Here is a 14,190-nt window from a genome sequence, read left to right as displayed (position 1 = left end):
ATGGAGCGACTCCCTTGTGAGGAAAGGTTGCAGCATGTGGGGCTTTTAAGTTTAGAGAAAAGGCAAGTCAGAGAGGACATGATAGAAGTGTAGAAAACTATGCATGGCATGGAGAAAGTGGATACAGAAAAGCTTTTCTCTCTCATAACACTAGAGCTCATGGAATGTTGGAAGATTCAGGACAGACAAAAGAAAGTACTTCTTCATGCAGTGCATAGTTAAACCATGGAATTTACTATCACAAGAGGCAGTGATGGCCACCAACTTGGATGGCTTTAAAAGAGGGTTAGACATCATGGACTACGAAAAAAACAAATAATTGGGTGTTAAAACAAATGAAACCAGAACTGTCACTAGAAGCTAAAATGATGAAACTGAGGTTGTCATACTTTGGAAACATAATGACAAGACATGATTCATTAGCAAAGACAATAATGCTGGGAAAAACAGAAGGGAGTAGAAAAAGAGGAAGGCCAAACAAGAGATGGCTTGATCCCATAAAGGAAGCCACAGACCTGAATTTACAAATTCTAAACAGGGTGGGTTATAACAGAGGTTATTGGAGGTCACTGATTCATAGGGTCACCGGTAAGTCGTAGTCGACTTGAAGCCGCATAACAACAAGACAAATACATGGAAGATAAGACTATCAGTGGCCACTAGCCATGATGGCTTTGCTGTTCCTCCATGGCCAGAGGCAGTATGCTTCTGAACACCAGTTGAAATTTGAATTTGTTGCTGGAAACTGCAGGAGCGGAGAGTACTTCTGAGCTCAGGCCCCACTGCGGGTTTCCCATAGGCATCTGATTGGCTATTGTGAAAACGGGATGCTGGACTAGATGGTCTACTGGCCTGATCCAGCAGGCTCTTATGTTCTTATGACTTTCTCCCAACAATAGTTTGACTGTGCCAGTTGAAGTTTCCAATCCTTTTTGAAAGGCAACCCCACAGAGATCATGTTGCAATCATCCAAGCTGTACATAACCAGGGTATTAATGGCCATGCCCGCCTTTTGAACAACTGTGTTAGAATAGTTCTTGGCCTGCTCCTTCTTTTTGTAGTGAAGAATATATTGGGTCACATACGTTCAGATTACAGTGAGTTTTGAGCCCCTTGTAATTGGCAAAAAAAAATTAAGTGTCCGAGTAAGCTCGGTGAGGAAAGAGTTAAATTAGCCAAAGTCCAGTCTGGACAAAGGAGCAAATAAGCTCAGGCAGTATCAGCTAAGCCAATAAAAGTCTCTAGTAGCCATAAATACATCACCTTATTAGCTCTTTTTATGGGACATGGTTTATCTGAACATTTGAAGAAAGGGAGCGAGTAGTACAGAGGCATAAAAAAAGTGACAGAATTTCCCATCAAACCCAGTGAAACATTAACTGTATTGCTATCAGAAGGACTATCTATGGCTCAAGAATTTAAATTCAGAAATCTTTTCATCTCTTCTTCTGGGTTCTGGTTCCCTTTATCTTGCCCTAATTATCTTAGGGCCATTTCACAAGACCATTTTGTGCACAATGAACACATCACGAGCTGACTTTTCCTGCAATTAGCCTGCTAAGCCGTCTGATGAAATGCTTCAGTATCTGATGGGATCCAACATGCCATGAATTAGTTGTTGGATGTTTTTCTAGGAGATGGTATCTTGCAAATTCTCTCATCAGAGGCGAGCTAAGGGGGAGGTAATGACCATGAGTGACAGATTTCAGGTGAATGTGAGAACGTAAGAAGAGCCCTTCTACATCATCGCCCTATTCTCCCAGAGACCAACCAGATGCCTGTGGGAAGCCTGCATGCAGGACAGGAGCACAACGTCACTCTCCCCGCTTGTGCTCCCCAGCAGCCTACTGCCTCCAACACTGGATGTGGTGCATAGCCATCATGGCTAGCAGCCATTGATACCCCTAACCCCCATGAATTGGCCTTGTTGTTGTTTTTATGTGTCTTCAAGTCGACTACGACTTATAGCGACCCTATGAATCAGCGACCTCCAAGAGCATCTGTCATGGACCACTCTGTTCAGATCTTGTAAGTTCAGGTCTGTGGCTTCCTTGATGGAATCAATCCATCTGTTGTTTGGCCTTCCTCTTTTTCTACTCCCTACTGTTTTCCCCAGCATTATGGTCTTTTCTAGTGAATCGTGTCTTCTCATTATGTGTCCAAAGTATGATAACCTCAGTTTCATCATTTTAGCTTCTAGTGATAGTGATTGACCTATCCCCCTTTTTAAAGCTGTCCAAGTTGGTAGACATCACTACATCTTGAGGTAGCAAATTCCATAGTTTAATTGTGTACTGTTTTTTTGTCTCTACGGAATCTTCCAACATTCATCTTCAACGGATGACCCCAGGTTCTAGCGTTATGAGAAACACTCACTGTATCTGCCTTCTCTATTTTATGCACATCTGTCATGCCTCCCCTTACATGCCTCTCTACAACCTTGCTACAACCTTTCCTCATAGAGTTTCTCCATCCCTTTGGTTGCCCTTTTCTGAATTTCTTCCAGCTCTACATGATCCATTTTGAAATGCAGCAGCCAGAACTGTACACAATATTCCAAGTTTGGTTGCGCTGTAGATTTGCATGGCAGCATTATGATATTGGCAGTTTTATTTTCAGTCCCGTTCCTAATGGAATTCACCTTTTTAGCAGCTGCTGCACACAGGGGTTGACATTCTCATCAAGCTGTCCACAACCCCAAAATCTCTTTCCTGGTCACTGGCAAACTTGACCACCTCACTGTTCTCCCATAACTCCAGGTCATTTATGAACAAGTTAAAAAGTACAGGCCTAAGACTAACCTTGGGGGACCTCACTTCTTACAACCTTCTATTGAGAAAACTGTCCATTTATTCCTACTCTCTGTTTCTTGTTTCTTAATCAGTTACTGATCCAAGAGTACCTCTCCTCTTATCCCACGACTGATAAGCTTACTCAGGAATCTCTGATAAGGGACTTTAGAAAAAGCTTTTTGAAAGACTAATTACACAATGTTTCCTGGATCACCCTTATCCATAAACTGGTTGACACACTCAAAGACCTCTAAAGGGTTATTTAGACAGGACTTGCCCTTGAGGAAGCCATGCTGGTTCTTTTTCAACAAGACTTACTCTTTTTCTATATGCTTGATAATTCTGTCTTTAATAGTGATTTCCACCAGTTTTCCTGAAACAGATGTTAAGCTAGCTGGCTTGTAATTTTCTGGGTTCCTCTTGGATTCCTTTTTACATTGGGCACTTTCCAGTCTTCAGGTATGGAAGCTGATCTCAGGCACAAATTACATCTTTTTGTTAGAAGATCAGCAATTTCATTCAAGTCTATGCTCCAACAGCAAATGCAGAAGAAGAGGAATTGGAAAGATTTTTTTTGATATTACCAGTTCATGATCTGTACCACAGTCTGCTCCTGGACTTGTTTTTGCAGAAAGTATGGAATTTCTCCATCTTCTTCTACCAATTATATAATCAGCTTGATTCCTATATTGTCCATTTGGTGATGTCCACGTGTACAGTTGTCCTTTCGGTCGCTCAAAAAATGTATTTGCAAGAAACAGATTATTGGCTTCACAGAGTTCAATAAGTCTTTCTCCTGCTTCATTTCTGTCTCCTAAGCCCCATTTTCCCACAATTCCTAGTTCTTCTCTGTTCCCTACTTTTGCATTCCTGTCCCCCATTATTATTAGCACATTTGTTTTGGTGTGTGATCAATTTCTTCCTGTACTTCTGCGTAAAATCTCTCAAATTCCTCTCTGCATTTGCTGTTGGAGCAGAGAAATCAGAAGAAGGCTAGGACTGGGGAAGGCAGCTATGAGAGAACTAGAAAAGGTCCTCAAATACAAAGATGTATCGCTGAACACTAAAGTCAGGATCATTCAGATCATAGTATTCCCAATCTCTATGTATGGGTGTGAAAACTGGACAGTGAAAAAAGCGGATAAGAGAAAAATCAACTCATTTGAAATGTGGTGTTGGAGGATGGGCTGCGAAAAAGACAAATAACTGGGTGTTAGAACAAATTAAAGCAGAACTATCACTAGAAGCTAAAATGATGCAACTGAAGTTATCATACTTTGGACACATCATGAGGACATGATTCACTAGAAAAGACCATAATGCTGGGAAAAACAGAAGGGAGTAGAAAAAGAGGAAGACCAAACAAGAGATGGATTGATTCCATCAAGGAAGCCACAGACCTGAACTTACAAGATCTGAACAGAGTGGTTTATAACAGATGCTATTGGAGGTCACTGATTCATAGGGTTGCCATAAGTCATAATTGACTTGAAGGCACATAACAACAAATCCAGCCCTCTTCCCGCTGCTGTCTTGCACCTAAATACCAAGTCAGTTTATATACCTCTGTTTGCCCACCAGTAGATGTGGATGTGTGATACAAAATAGCACAGACTCCACTTTAAAATGAAGAATAATGTGTGTGTATATATATTTAAATAACTATTACTATAAACAGATGGAGGTTACTTTATGTTGAACTTTACTTGGTTCCTGTTTCTGTAGCTCAGAATGATTATACTATATGGTTAAGGCTGGAGTTGCTAATCTTTTTTGACGAGTGAGCACATTTCTAATTTTGAGAGAGTTCTAAGGGCACCAGTCACAAAATGGCTGCATTGGGGGTGGGCAAGGCATAGCATCTCATTGGCTAATAGCCTCAATGACTATGCTGTCCCTCCGCTGTTGGAGGCAGTATCCTTCTGAATGGCAGTTTCTGGGAACTACAAGTGGGGAGAGTGCTCTTGCACTCAGGCCCTGCTTTCGGGCTTCCCTGAGGCATCTGGTTGGCCTGATCTACCAGGCTCTCCTCATGTTCTTATCCCAGCTTTTCATTTGGGCCTATATTATGCTTTAGTTATGCATTAATTAAAAGTGATTTACTTTATTTCATGACCAACCAGGGCATTCAAAGAGGAAAATCTCTGTACTTGAGTCTAACATAAAGACACACCTGGGTTGTTACCAGACCCACAGGGGAACACATCACTTGTCTCAACCGTGAAGTGTCCAGTTCATATTTTGGACCCTGCTTTCACCCCATCTTCTGTAGTTTGTAATAAGGATGCTTTCCTGTAAACAGCTGTTTCCTAGTTTTAATCAGACAGAAACGTAGGTAACTCCTAACAACGTGTAAAATCAATAGGTGCCCCAAGATACCAATGGATGTCCCCTCCTTTCTCTTGTTTTTAATAAGAAGAGGGAGAAAGCAGAATTTGCTTATCTAGGGATCCTTTTGGTTTTTCTGTCAGAGAACTGTCAACCATCCAGACACCTATCTTCAAAGGAAGATACTGGGCCCATCACTGTGCTTGTATGGCAGGAAGAATCACCCCTGTATTCAAGGATGCTTAGTCAGCATCTTCTCTGCTCCTCCAGGCTTTGGCCTAGCCATAATGATAATCATGAATTCCCCAAACCAAACATTGGTTTAAACAAAAAGTGGATCTGTTTCTTCCGTACAGCACTCTAGAACCTGGAAAATAAGTCATAATTAGTTCCAAAAAGGGCATAACTAACACTGAGCACCACTTAAGATTAAGTCCAGGGTCACCTTTCCCCTGATTGGTTCCCTGACCAATTGTTCTAGGGCCCAGTCATTTAGGGTATCTAGAAAGTTTACCTCTTTGTCATGCATTTAGGTAATGGGCTCTCCTACACTGGAGGCATTCAAGAGGCAGCTGGACAGCCACCTCTCGGGAGTGCTTTGATTTGGATTCCTGCATTGCGCAGGGGGTTGGACTTGATGGCCTTATAGGCCCCTTCCAACTCTACTATTCTATGATTTTATGATCCAGTCTATGTGAGGGCAATCCTGTTGTGTTTTATAATATTGTTAGCTGCTTTGAGGGCTCTTATTGAAAGGCTGGATAAACCACCCATTGCTACAACATTCCCTCCTCTGGAATGTCTCCTGGATTTCACTCTCCATCTGAAGATCGCCCTTGACGTTTTGGTCAAAGGGAAGCTAGATTGGGGAAGAGCAGTTGCTCAGTGGGCAGAGCACCTGCTATGCATGGAGAAGGCCCCTGGTTCAATCCCCAGCATCTCTAGGTAGGGCTACCCCTCTCTGGAACCCTGGAGAGCCTTTGCCAGTCAGTGCAGACAGTACTGAGCTAGATGGACCAATGGTCCAACTTGGTGTAAGCAGCTTCTTATGTTCAAGAACCTCTGATACTAAATTCCTCTTGGGGCCTGCTGTTGCCACCCATGGTGAGGCTGTGAAGGAGTCTGCCTCTTTGACATACAAAGGGACACCAGGTGTGGTATGCCCTTCCCTGCCCTTCCGATAACCTTAGTATCCAGAGCAACCATCTCTTGCTGGTTCTGCCCATCCATTAAAGGCAGCAAATTGATGATGGGCCAGTCTGGCTCCAAAGGCGTATTCCAGCCAGAATGTCTTCTGCACAAGCCCCACTGAAATGAACAGGAGCTGCCCCAAATAATAGTAGTCCCCTTGCACACCCCCTGCTCATTTTAATGACACTTGTGCTAAGGACCTTACCTTGGAAGACAATCTTACTCGGCCACGAGTGATCGCCAATGATGAATGAGGAGAATGCTCAGCTGAATTGTGTCCTAGGTCAATTAGTGACCTAGATACGGATTTATTTATTATTATTATTTATTACATTTATACCCTGCCTTTCTTTTCATGCTAGAAACCCAAGGTGGCTTACATATGGTTCCCAGGCGGTCTCCCATCCAGGCACTGACCAGACCTGACCCTGCTTAGCTTCAGCAGAGTGCTGGCCTCGTGTGTCTTCAGACCATAGCCTGGGATATCTGTTTGTTGGACAGCAAAGGTTTTGGAACAGCCCTGTACTCTCTATTGGAGCCTCTGCTGGAACCTCTTCCCCCATCTGAATTTCAGGCAAAATCAACTTGTGGCAAGGTTTTTTGTAAAAACTGTTACCTTGCAGTAAATGCAAAAGCATCTCCTTGCTGGAGCAGCTCCTCTTCATTTGATCTTTCATGTTTGTTTTGAAGCCTGTGGTATACAGTATTTCTTGTTGGTTATCAAACAAATGTTTGCTACTGCCTTTGAATTCCCAGGCGGGCTTTGCAGTCAACTATGATCAAGGACGGGCTCATACCGTGGCTGGTGGATGCGCTAAAAGATTCAGACAGCATGTCAGATTATACTTTGGCCTACTCGGTCGCCTTGCTCATGAACCTCTGCCTTCGGAGTTCAGGTATCTGACGCAGTGCGGTTTCTGTTGGGAAATAGCATGTACAGCAAGGGTGAGAGACCTTTTCTAGCCTGGGGGGCTGTATTTCCCCCTGGGGAACCTTCTGGGAGCTGCATGCTAGTGATGGGTGGGGCCGGAGACAAAAGTAGTTGGAGCAGTGGCTGTGACTCATACCTTTGCAGAGGAGACAGCGTCCCAAGCACGCAAAAGTCAAAGGTACACGCACACCTCCATCAAGGTGGGCAAGAGCATTATCTATTTATTTATTTATTATTTGATTTATATCCCGCCCTTCCTTCCGGCAGGAGCCCAGCCATTATCATGGGTGAAGGACGTATTTCAGCCAGGCGCAAGCACTCAAGGGTGCAGAGCAGGCTCACTGATGGCTGTGTCCTAGGAAGAGTTGTGAGGGCCAAGATTTGGTTCTCAGGCCTGAGATTTCCAATCCCTGATGTAAAGAAAGCTTGGGAAAGTTTCTGACTTGCATCATTGAGGTGGTTTTCATACGGTTTCCTCACTGACCATAGGCAAATGCTTCTTCTAGGTCTGAGGTTTAAACTTACCACTAATAATTCATTTGTCACAATGTTTAGTGGCAACCTTTCAAGTTTGGGCTTGGCTTACTTGTCATTATTCGGATTGTTCAGACTGTTTTGTTCAGAATGTTCTGATCTAGCCCTACATAATGGTGGTGGAGCAGCTCTCTCAGAGTCAGCAGGAACTTACACCCGTGATTCTCTCTTCAGCTGCTGTTAGTGGCTCTTCTGTCGCAGCTCTGGGTCTTGGTACAGCTGAACAGGACCATTCCAGATTGTCCTCTCCCAAGCTGTTTCCTAGTGGGCTGTGGGTTAAAAAAAAGCAGCAAGGATGATGGGTAGGGTGTAGGTGTAGAAAGATTGTGGACAAATGCAAGCAGGCATGGGCTGAAGTTCATTGCAGAGTCTACTGTGTGATGGTGGAGATGCCAATAAAGCACAAACATACTTGTGTGTGTGTTCCATAAGACTTAGGGTTAGAGTTAATCAGAGCTAATAAACGAGAATAACACCGTATGCATTTGATGAAGTGGACTTGAGTCCACTAGACATTTGTCATAATAAATCTCTTAGTCTTTAAGGTGCCCCAAGAGTGTTTCATCTTTGCTACAACAAATACATCTCCCCTTCTGGAATTTTATCTGCACCTCATTGCAGTGACTGGAAGGTACTTCCTAGAATGGGCCACAGGTGAAGTCAGAGTCCAACTTACATGTTGTAGGGAAGCTTTGCCAAGCATTACGTCAAGTACGGAAAAGCCCATTCTGAAAGAGCAAATGCTACTCTGGTGTTTGTGCTTTGCCTGAATTGAACATACATACTTCCCTTCTCACAGGTGCTGCTTAACATTTCAGGCATATTACAAGCAGAAAACTGTATTATGCCTGCATCCATAGGCATAGTTTTTCTTTGCACACTCCAATTCCATGCCACCAAGTTGTTGTTGCGGCCACAAATGCTAAAGAAATGCCAGCAACAACTCCCCAACCCCAAACTCGAGAGAGGGGGATTAAGCAGTTGGAGGCAGCGTGACGAGATGGAGAGAAAGGAGAGAAAGAGGTTGCTATGATATGGAAAAAGAAACGAAGAGACTCACTCACTCGTCCTCCCTTGTTCTTTGTCTCTCACACCCATCACATCTTTATTTGTGCTCTGAATGCTGACTCAGACCTCCTCTTCCTCTTGTCTCTTAGTAGCTGTTTGGAATTTTTGTGTGTGTGTGTGGTGGCGGCAGTAGTCATTACAGGCTTGTTGCTTGCTTCCCACATGAGGGCATATTTTCTGCTTGGTGCACCTGCTATAGTTTTCTGTTGCCTTTTCCTCTACGATCTACACAGCGCACTCTCAGCTGATCAGAGGCAATTGGCTGGTCAGCCCTGTATTCGCGTCTTCATCACTTGCTTTCTCTCTCTCGTATTCCCGTTATTGCAGCTGTCCCTGGACAGATGGAAGAACAGGTCACACTAAACATCAATTGTAGCTTTACCCATTGGCTTGAAATACTGAAAGGCAGGAATGGGCTAGTTTCTCATGAAACAAATGGGAAGAATAGTGCCTGAACATCTTGGCTGCTCTCTCAGCTTCCACAAGGGATAGAAGTATCTCTCTCTCTCCCTCTCCTCTCTCTCTCTCTCTCTCTCTCTCTCTCTCTCTCTCTCTCTCTCTCTCTCTCTCTCTCTCTCTCTTAAATGAAAACTGGGGATCTGAGCCAGCTAATGGTCTAACCAGGCACCAGCTTGCAGAGATAGAACCTACGTAAAACTTGGCCAACCAGGCAATATGGAGGCCCCGTATTGGCTACTGAAGGTAGGGCCTGGGTAGGGCTCACCTTTCCCATGCTGAATGTCTGTGTACCTATGCCAAGATTGGTACCTATATATGTGCAGTTGGGATAAGGACATAGACGGCTACCCTATACCTCTCATGAGCCATGGTCTCAGGCAGCAAACCAGGTGGAGGGCTCAAGATGCAAGCCCACCTGCTGCTGTGTCATTTGCTGCCACCACATTCACCAATTCACCTCCCCCCCATCCATGCCTAATTCCAGGCTGAGAAAACTGGGCCCTTCCTCATCTTGTCATGTGCTGGTGCATGCGCTGCATGCAGCTGAGCTGCCTCATCAGGAAGGAGGAGGGCTGTGGTGGAGGAAGCCAAAGAGGAGCGGGTGGAGTGGAGAGCACTGCAGCCTGCAGAGCTGCCTGCCCAGTTGCTGCTGGGCCCCTGTGCTTGCTGTGTTGTGCTGTGTGGGAAGGGCAGGTGCAGCACACCCATGCTGTTTAAGAGCATGGCCCCACTGCAACGTCAGTCTCCAACAATTTTTGATGGTGTTTGGCAGGTTCACTCAGCAGAAGAGACAAGGCTCAGGGTGGGGGTGGGGGGGCACTGTATGCATGTATCGCACATGCCTAGTGCGGGCAGATACATCAGGTTTTCCATATACACACGGGCATGACTATTGCCCTTCTGGAACAAAGGTTTTTTTCCTACCCAGGTCCATGTTAAGATTAGTAAAACAGCTTTAATACGGCAGAAGAACACACACATAAATACAAAAGAGCAGGAGTGGATGGGTGGGGATGATGCAGGTCAATGCAGGTAAATAACACCAAAAAGTAAGCCTGAAAGAGGTGGTAGTGAGACCACTCCTGAAGAGGCCCTCCCTGGACCCAGAAAATCTTAAGAACTATAGGCCGGTGGCAAATGTTCCATTCCTGGGCAAGGTCCTGGAACGAGTGGTTGCGGGCCAGCTCCAGACACTCTTGGATGAGACCGATTATCTGGATCCATTTCAGTCGGGTTTCAGGCCTGGTTTTGGCAAGGAAACAGCCTTGGTTGCCCTGTATGATGACCTTTGTCGGGAGAGTGACAGCGGGAATGTGACTCTGTTGATTCTCCTTGATCTCTCAGCGGCTTTCAATACCATCGACCATGGTATCCTTCTGGGAAGACTGGCTGAGTTGGGAGTGGGAGGGACTGCATGGAGATGGTTCCGACTTGGCGGGTCAGCTCCAGAAGGTGGTGCTTGGGGAACATTCCTCGGCACCCTGGACTCTCCAGTATGGGGTTCCGCAGGGGTCAGTTCTGTCCCCGATGCTGTTCAACATCTACATGAAACAGTTGGGTGCGGTCATCCGGAGCTTTGGAGTGTGTTGCCATCAGTATGCTAATGACATGCAGCTCTATTTCTCCTTTTCATCTTCTTCAGGTGAGGCTGTCAATGTGCTGAACTGGTGCCTGGCTGCGACAATGGACTGGATGAGGGCTAATAAACTGAGGCTCAATCCAGACAAGACTGAGATGCTGTTAGTGGGTGGTTCTTCTGACCAGATGGTGGATGTCCAACCTGTCCTGGGTGGGGTTGCACTTCCCCTGAAGGAGCAGGTTCGTAGCTTGGGGGTTCTCCTAGAACCATCTCTGTCACTTGAGGCTCAGGTAGCCTCGGTGGCATGGAGTGCCTTCTACCAACTTCGGTTGGTGGCCCAGCTACGCCACTATCTGGACAGGGATAACCTGGTTTCAGTTGTCCATGTTCTGGTAACCTCCAAGTTAGATTACTGCAATGCACTCTACGTGGGGCTGCCTTTGAAGACAGTTTGGAAACTGCAGCTTGTGCAAAATGCAGCGGCCAGATTGGTAACAGGGACCAGACGGTCCGAACGTATAAAACCGATTCTGTCCTGCTTGCACTGTCTGCCTGTATGTTTCCGAGCTCGATTCAAGGTGCTGGTTTTAACCTATAAAGCCTTACACGGCTTGGGACCACAATACCTGATGGAACGCCTCTCCCGATACGAACCCACCCATACACTACGGTCAAGGTCAAAGGCCCTCCTCTGGGTGCCTACTCCAAGGGAAGCTCGGGGGGTGGCAACAAGGGAGAGGACCTTCTCAGTGGTGGCCCCCAAATTATGGAATGATCTTCCAGACGAGGTGCGCCTGGCGCCATCACTGTTATCTTTTCGGTGCCAGGTCAAGACTTTCCTCTTGTCCCAGGCATTTTAGCATGTGTTTTTAAATTGTTTTAAATTTTTTAAATTGTTTTAAATTGTTTTTGAAAGATGTGTTTTAAATTTGTATATTTGTTTTTAATGTTTTTAGTTGCTGTAAACCGCCCAGAGAGCTTCAGCAATGGGGCGGTATACAAATACAATAAATAAATAAATAAATAATAAAAGTATATCTGTCACAGAATAAAAGCCAGGCAGTTGATGCTGTCAGCTCCCAAGGCAGCCACCCCAAGATAGTTGCTTTTTAAATCTCTTGTAGTGTTTAGTTTGAAATTGCAAACCAGGATGCATGCCATAGCAGAAAGGCGAGATATAAGCTTATTTATTTATTGGATTGATTTAAGTATTGAATTGAGCAGGAGGTTGGACTAGATTGACCTCCAAGGTCCCAATTCAATTCTGTAGCTACAATTAATAATTTACCTTTTCTTCCAAGGAGCCCAAGCAGGATACATAGATGCCTCCCTGCCCCCAATTTAATCCTTACAACAACTCTGTGAGGTAGATTATGGCGACAGAGATAGTGTTGGGCCCGAGGTCACACAGTGAGTTTTATGTTTGAGTGGGGATTTGAACCCTGTCCTCTCCCCAGTTCGAGTTCAGCACTCTAACCACCATATCACATTGCAGCCACTGTGTAGAAAAAGGTAAATTGCAGTTATCTTGAAGCTGGCAAAATTAGGCAGCTACTTGGTTTTTGGTTCCTGAGACATGCCTCAGCCTAGGAACATTGCATTCCTCCTTTGCCTGAATTAGGCACTTGGCGGAGGGGTCCCCTGTTTGATGCTGCCCTGGGCTCCTGCTGGGAGGAAGGGTGGGATATAAATCAAATAATAAATACGGTAAACAAATGCTTAAATCACAGGAGTTGCCTTCCTTTCTGTAGTAGGGCTCATGGGCCTTATAACACCGACATAACGGTTAGGTGCTAACCAGGTGAAATGTTCTACATTTACTTGGTGGAGGGGAAACTTCCAGCTTAAAACCAACAAAGAATCTTTTGGCACCTAAAAGACTAGGAGATTTATTCCGTTTTATATACATTCATAATCTGGAATCCACTTCATCAGATATATACAGTGTTATCAGTGGTTGGCAAGTACAAATGGATGGAGTTATAGGTGTGGAAGTGAAAAACAGCTGAACTTCTTCCTTTTGAGGGATGCTGCTGGCAGAAGGGAAGCCCTGTCACATGAGAAGCATTTCTAAGTAAACATGATGCATATTAGATGAATGAGCAATTAGAGTTGTTCAGGTTGGCCTCTGCTTAAATACCCCTGAAACAAGAGTATTTCCACCAATCATAGGCTTTTTGTGATTACTCAGTTATTCAAAAGTACCTCTGCATGTGCTCAGAAGCTCATCACCAGGTCTACCATCAGGTAGAGTTTGATGGCTGCCTCAGGCAGCTGGTTTTAGGCGGTTATGCAAGTAGGATGGCGAGAGGCGAAAGAGGCCAAGGCTCTTGCACCTGTAATAGTTGTGCAGAAGAGGGGATTTCAGCAGGCGTAGCTTGTAAGGGTGGTTCATGACAGATGCTACTGGAGGTCGCTCATTCATAGGGTCGCCATAAGTCGTGATCGACTTGAAGGCACATAACAACAACAAAGCTTGTAAGGGCAGCATACTGTTAACTTTTGCAATGCATAGTCACATTTTTACTGCCAGGGAGGACGAGGAGTGCTTGTGTGGTTTTCTGCCTCAAGTACTAAACAGGTTGGCTACCCTTGGGGACTCTTGCCCCTTGACAGAGGGCAGGGGTGCCATTTGGCGCTCTGCCTGAGGCAGCAAAATCTCTTGGCCAGGCACGAGGTCAGCCTCTTTCTTCATCTTCTCCAGCATTGTCTACTCTGACTGACAACAGCAGCCCAGGTCTTTCCCATCCTCTGCTGACCCGATCCATCTACCTAGAGATGCCAGGGATTGAAAATGGGGTCTTCTGCAGCAGAGCCCAGGCTCTACGGCCCCTCCTATAAGGAGCTATTTAATGCACATTTCTTAATTCTTTCCACATCAGTCTACCTGCTGCCCAACCCATGCATGTTTTGAAGATTCTGGGATGTGTTCTAAGGCCTCGTTCTCACTGAAGTGGTCAAACTGTATGTTGGCTGCTGCACTTTCTTTGGGCTACAGGTGGGAGCTCTCATGACTGAGTGCTTCTCTACACTTACTGTTGCGTGTGCGTGTATAGATCATACAAGGATGGAATCCAAGAGTCGCATAGAACAGGAATAAGCCAGGACAGGCAAGTTTCTTGTAAGAGTCTTTACTAGGCAAAGACATTAGACACAGTTCTCTTCACAGACAGCTTTTCCCCCACACTGAGCTTTTCCAAGCATCCCACCTTATCAGGCTTCCCAGCCAGCTACTGACCTTGGCAAACCTGGCGCTCTGTTCTCACAGCTTAACCCTTCTGCTTCAGGTTTCACTCTCTTTGCAAAAA

General features: G+C 45.2%; 1 protein-coding gene across 2 annotated transcripts in view; it reads left to right on the top strand.

Moving 5' to 3' along the window:
* ARMC9 (armadillo repeat containing 9) overlaps positions 1–14,190 on the top strand; it is a 141,348-nt gene that overhangs the window by 68,002 nt on the left and 59,156 nt on the right. For both annotated transcript variants that reach the window (XM_061637543.1, XM_061637544.1), the window contains exon 15: positions 7,068–7,207. In XM_061637543.1, the coding sequence (XP_061493527.1) occupies positions 7,068–7,207 (140 nt within the window). The remainder of the gene's footprint in view (positions 1–7,067; positions 7,208–14,190) is intronic.

This window comes from Rhineura floridana, chromosome 7 (assembly GCF_030035675.1).
Source record: "Rhineura floridana isolate rRhiFlo1 chromosome 7, rRhiFlo1.hap2, whole genome shotgun sequence".
Taxonomy (NCBI): Eukaryota; Metazoa; Chordata; class Lepidosauria; order Squamata; family Rhineuridae; genus Rhineura; species Rhineura floridana.
Note: the sequence above shows the minus strand (reverse complement) of the source record. Positions and strands in the feature narration are given on the sequence as shown.